General features: G+C 42.0%; 1 protein-coding gene across 3 annotated transcripts; it reads left to right on the top strand.

Moving 5' to 3' along the window:
* Window position 1: 1 nt before the first annotated feature.
* CZH9orf40 (chromosome Z C9orf40 homolog) lies at window positions 2-5,368 on the top strand. 3 transcript variants are annotated; one of them, XM_085214288.1, is made up of 2 exons: window positions 2-593; window positions 4,149-5,368. In XM_085214288.1, exons 1-2 carry the CDS (start codon window positions 2-4, stop codon window positions 4,289-4,291), a joined length of 735 nt encoding a protein of 244 aa, XP_085070414.1. In that variant the 3' UTR covers window positions 4,292-5,368. The 3 variants fall into 3 exon arrangements, with proteins under 3 accessions (XP_085070414.1, XP_085070413.1, XP_085070415.1); XM_085214287.1 differs by having other exon boundaries at window positions 2-843; window positions 4,145-5,368; XM_085214289.1 differs by having other exon boundaries at window positions 78-593; window positions 4,145-5,368.
* The last annotated feature ends 717 nt before the right edge of the window (window positions 5,369-6,085 follow it).

Here is a 6,085-nt window from a genome sequence, read left to right as displayed (position 1 = left end):
CATGGCGTACGGTGTGGTTTGTCCTCGGCTTCAGTATGCCTTAAGTCCCGCCTGTTTCTGCTGCGGTTACGCGGCGCTCGGGGCTGCGCTGGGAGGCGCTGAGCCACATGCGGGAGGGCGGGGCCTCGGCGGCGTGGTTTCGTCTTGCCCCGCCCCGCGCGGGCGGCGGGGAACAAGCGGCGCGCATGCGCTTTCGGCGAGCGGTGGTGGTGTGTTCGCCGCTGGGAGCTTTGCGTTACGCGGCGCCTCCGCGTCCGGCCTCCCCCATGGCCAAGCGGCGCGCGGAACCGCTGGTCTGTTACGCGCCTTTCAAGCGGCTCGTGCGGGAGCCGTCGCCTCCCCCCCGCGCCGCCCTGCCCGAACGCCGCCCGCGGAACGAGGCAGCGGGCGCCGGACCCGCCGCAAAGCGGAAGCTGGAGGAGGCCGAGGCGCCGCCGGGAAAGCGTCCCGGGCTGCGGGGCGGCAGTCCTCGAGGGGAGCAGAGCGATGCGGCGGGCAGGCGGCGGCGGCGGGGCGAGCCCACGGCGCCCCAGGAGGGGCGGACGGCGGAGGGACGCGACGGCAGGCGGGGCGAGGAACCGGCAGCCGCCCCGGTAACGGCGCGGAGAGCGGGGCGGGGCGGGGCGGCTCGGGTGTGCTCCGGTACGGCGATGCAGGCCCTGCAGAGCCATGTGCCCGCGGGCGGCCCCTGCAGGCTCTTCGTTCTCCTGTATTGTGTTTTGTGAAAGCGGTGTTTCTGCCCCCTCCGACCTTTCTGCAGTGGAGAGGCTGGGGGGAGAGCTTGACTCGGTTTACTCCGTCATCGGTCACATTCCCGTCAGAAAGCGAGATGGAAGTTCGAAGGTATTGCTTCTTACAAGTCGGGCTTAGGCTGTGTGACAGCCCGGCTGCCCAGTCGGTGTTCGGGTGGGCCCCCATTAGTGGCGGCCCCAGTTGCTGCTGGTGCTGCGATGGCAGAGCGACGGCACACGGTTGGCTTCCAGCGCACCTGACCGCTGCCGAACAATGGAGCAGGACCGCCGCGTTCTGTGCAGTAGCATAGCAGACAACATGCGGTTCTAAGAATGCCTTATTTTCTTAAAAGTAACACCTGCCTAGAGGTCTGCGGCGTGTACACTCGCGTGGACCTTTCACATGAAAGCAAAGAATTGGATCTGGTGGCTTTGTGGGAGCAGGTCTGGTAAACTGAAGTGACATCAGGCCCATTCTCAGGTTGATTCTTCAATTGTGTGGCACCACACCATGACTTGTAAAGACATCTCTTCAGTAGTCTGTGAGAACAGGACAAGGGGAAACGGCCATAACCTGGGGCACAGGAAGTCCTGCACCAATATGTGAAGGAACTTCCTTCACTGTGTGTGTGATGGAGCACTGGAACAGGCTGCCCAGGGAGGTTGTGGGCACCTACATGTTTGGCCTGCTTTGCACTGGGGCTGGGCTCGATGATCTCTAGAGGTCCCTTCCAACCCCTACATTTCAGTGATTTGTGACTTATTTTATCTCAGGCTTTTTGCCTGCTTTTTCTGGCGGATTGTAGAATTGAGGCATGAAGAAATTGAGGGAAAAAATATAGTATACAAGTATGCTATATACTTTGTATACTTTATTTTTTGTATACTTTGCTATATAAAATATTTTTGTTAGGCAATATTTTTTGTTGTGTGTTTCCCTAAGTAAAAGTATTGTACAGACATGTCTGTCTCCCCCTGAACCAAAGCTTGGTCAGTGGCAGACAGGAGGTGTTCCTTCCATATTCTGAACCTTTAACCTGCATGATTTGCATTTTAAACAGCAATGACTATTTCTTGTGATGATTCTTGTACCTTTCTGAAAGTGTAGCTGTAGATTAGCATTGTTCTTTGCTCTTTGGCAGCTTGTTTAGTTTGTGACAGTAGTGACCACGGTCAAAACAGTGTTAATTTCACATTTATTGTTAAATTTGCTTGCAATTATCCTTAAGTTGACCAGAGAAGAAATGATATTTGAGTATACTTACAAGCATACTTGAAAATATTTGCAACTGCATTTTGAGAAATAATTCTTAAACAACTTCATCCAATGAAGATTAACTATTTTTCTCAGCTTGTTTTGGAGATACATAGGTGAAGAGGAGTATTTGATGCACTAATGTTGAATGTTTGCTCCTTTCTAGTGTGCTCCTCTGGCTTGTTTGCTTTCACACAGAATTTTTGTGAAGAATATAAGTAAAGCAGAATACTGCTGCTCTTGAGACTTAAATGCTCATGAGATTAATCCCATTTGTAGTACAAGGCCAAAATCTGAATCTGCATCTTTGTAGTTCTGAGGTTTTGGATTATAATAGTTTAAAAATGCTGTCGATCAGTGAGTGTGCAAAACAGATAGCACAGAGGTATTCTGATGTGAAGAATTGAGCTCTTACGGTATGGGCCGTAACCTATTAGTAAATCATAAAAAAGGGAATTCATTAAATGTATGGAGAGTTGTCAAGAGTAGCTGACATGTTCTGAGTTGGTTTTCAAAGATACTCTCCACCTGCCTTGTACAGTACTGAGTGTGCGACACATCCCTGTGTGGAGTTTGGACTGCAGTATCTTCCCTTTCTCTTTCTCTCTTTGGTTTGTTGTTAATATTATGCTGTATATAAAATTCAGTTTACAAAACTGTATCTCAGATGTCTACAGCTGCTTTCAGGTACTGGGTGTTTAGATAGGTATTCTTTCAGTTTCCATATCCTTCTGTTATTATGGCACCATATCATGCACTGGTTTTGCTCGCTGATCCAATTAATGGGAACTTTGGTTCTGTAATCTTTAGCGAAGGCAGTCATTGTGCAAGTTAATGCATTAGTAGGACTCTACAGGCACACAAACATACTGTTGCTATGAGATGTCTTTACATCTCAAACCTAATATTAGAGGTCTTTAGTAAGGCAGGTTTTGATGGTAGAAAAAGAGATTAACTAATACAAACTGGAGTTCATGGTAGGCTCGTATTGCAATGAATAGAATAGAATGTTTCTTTAGAGGGGAAGTATTGTAAGTTCATACACTTTTTTAAATTTAGTTAAAGAAAAAAAGACATCATTATTCTGGTGGCTGGGGAGGGTTATGGCCAGTGCTTACTGGAATTTATTGAACATTACGTTTTTTTATTAATCAATTACAGAGTCAGCAGACAGAGCATGAATTTGCTCAAGAGCCATATCAAAGCAGTTGTAACAGTTTAGTTGCAAAACTGATTTTTTTTGGCAACTGGTTATGCTGAGACATTTAATATAATGTCTAACAGTTCTAATTGTAAGTTAATAAAAGTATTTATTGTTTTTGAATACCAGAAGAAAATGCATGCTTAAGATGTAAGGAGTGGCTTGAGAATTCCTCTTTTCACTTCTGACATGTGTAACTTCTATGGGCATTTGCAGAGGTTGGCTGCCTAGTCTGTAAATTTTATTCTGTGGTTAAGGACATAAAAACCAACTGTGCTATCCACCAGAGATTTTTAAAAGTTTTTTCAGTAACATGTACATACCAAGTAAGGTAGTAGATGAGTGAATGTTCCTCTCATGTTTTTCTTGTATGGCTTACCAGTCCCTTCTTCTCTTTGGCCCCAAAAGGCATCTTGCTTTTTTTGATACCTACTTGAGAACAAAATGTACATACAGAAATGAAGAAATACAATGTGGTAAAATAGTTGAACGTTTTCTTCTGAATACCAGTTCTAAATGCACATGAAATGTCTGTATTATTGTGAGAAGAAAAGAATGAACAATTTATGTATGTGTGAAGTACAGTAATTGCATAGGTTTTTCAATATTATTCAACTATGTCCCTGAAAACCCAGGATGTGGTTGATTCCCGTATCCATGGAGACTTTCAAGGTGAGGCTGGATAAGGCCCTGGGCAACATGACTTAACTGTCGTGCCCCTGTTCATTGCAGGGGAGTTGGATTAAATGGCCTTCAGAGGTCCCTTGCAACTCTAAGGATTCTATGATTCTGTGATTCTAATGAAAGATTACCAATTGAACAAATTGATGGGGTCTTAGAGATGTTTCCCAGAAGTGATGCAGTAGTTGAGTACTTGACAAAAGTAAATTATTTGCTTATTTGCTGATTAATGTGATATGTATTAATATTTTGTTGCCTTTTTTTATCTTTTCAAAGCAAGATCAGTATAACTCATTCTTGTATTGGAGAGCACCATTGCCTACAATTGATTTATCTGATATTCAGAGCCTGCATGGAGACACTACATCTGCTGATAAAACTCCTTCAAGGACTGATACCATGGAGACTGAGATGGAGACCTGATCAGTTGTTTCATAGTTATACATCTACTTGCAGGAAGGTCGTTTCTGTTTGGATTCAGTTTTTCCTGTGTGGGAGAAAAAACAACGTGCTTCTGTTTTCATGAAGAAACAGTGTTATATCAATCTGAAAAGGCAAGTCAGAGCTGTCAGGTTGGTGGAATCATCACAATTAGGTACTGTTTAGCTGGCTGGAGTTGTGAACTTACTGATTTTGTGTGGAGGAGGCTATGTTTGTTTAGCATGAAGGCTTGAATTCATGGAAGCAAAGTAGAAGAAAACAACAGAAAATTAGTTAACTTCTGGATGTAGTTATAAAAAACAGCTGGATAAGTTACACGTGGAAAGGAAATGGAAAATAGTTTAGCCTGTCCTGAACAAGAAGTGTAACTATTGTACCAAAATATGAAATTCTTCGTCGTAAAGCACAGAAACTAGTACTTTTTAGTGTTATTTTTTTTTTTCAGTGTAATAACCTAAGCCAAAAAATATAAGTCCACCAAAACCAGACAAAACATTCCCTTTTCTATGCAAACCAAAAATGAGTGTGTTGGGGATGGGAAGGGAAAAGGGGATCTAGTCTATAAGCTGCCAGTGTTCTGAATGATCAGTCTTGTGATCACTCAAAGCAGCTGGTTTTTTTTCTATTTTTAATCTATTTTTTAATCTATTCCAAAGTTAATGATTTTCTTACTCTTTGTGAAATTAAACTAGCTGGTAATGTGGAAATAGCAGCTTTGTGCAGGGTCATGAAAGGTTAATGCAGTATGAATTGTGTACCTAGTTGATTGAGTTTTAGTTTTTTGCAGATGTTGTGGATTTTGCAAAAATCTTTTTTTTATAGAAGTTCAATTAGTTCATGTTTTGTTCTTTTTTTTTTGCTGTGAAATATGATTGTAATGCGCTTTTTTGTAATTTATTAACAAGTTAAAATACAATTAGACATATATGTTTTCAGTAATAGGTTGAAATTTAAAGTTGTATTGGCAGACTGTCAGACTTGTGAATGTGACTTGTTTTTAGGTGAGTTTGTTATATTTTTGCTGGAGGCATCTTAAAATAAAATCTTTTTAGTAATGTATTTGTCAATAAAATTTTGTCTGTGCGCATTTGAAAGCCTCGGGACTATTACTGTTTGAAACTCCTGACTCTTCTCAAGATTGTTTTTGTAACTTGGTTGTTTTATTTATTGTCCTTATTTAAAAAGAGGCAACATGTCCGCCTTCTTAGTAAACAGTTCAAAACTTTTTCTCAGCATTTGTACTGTAAAATATTTTTATTGTCAGGGTCCCCTATTGCAGAAGAAAGGAAAAGGCTTACTGAATTGGACATTTTATGATGCTTGCTCAGATATGCTTTTAATTGCTACCACATTGGCAAGATATACATTTAAAACAATATTCATATTAAACATGCATTTTAATGTTAAGTCCAAATCTACTTATCTTAAGAGATGCTTTAAAAATGTCTTTAAAAGCCTACTAGATTTCTGTCAAGAATGCAACCATTATTGTTTAGTATAACCAAAGTAAATGAGAAAGAAAGGAAATACGTTTGTGGTTTTTTTGTTTGTTTTGTTTTGTTTTCAACACTAATATACTGCCTTTCTGTATTTGCAGTCTATCTAATATTTCGCACCATTCAGTATTTCTCAGGATACACTGTTTTATATGCAGGTACATGTAGCTCACCCTGAAAGTAATGCCTCCTATTTATTTCTATGGAAGCAGCTACAGATTACAGCCATGAGCAAGAGTCTTCTGCCATGCTTAGTAGAAATCCACATAGCCATCTGGAA

The sequence above is a fragment of the Meleagris gallopavo genome, chromosome Z (genome assembly GCF_905368555.1).
Source record: "Meleagris gallopavo chromosome Z, MGAL_WU_HG_1.1, whole genome shotgun sequence".
Classification (NCBI taxonomy): Eukaryota; Metazoa; Chordata; class Aves; order Galliformes; family Phasianidae; genus Meleagris; species Meleagris gallopavo.
Note: the sequence above shows the minus strand (reverse complement) of the source record. Positions and strands in the feature narration are given on the sequence as shown.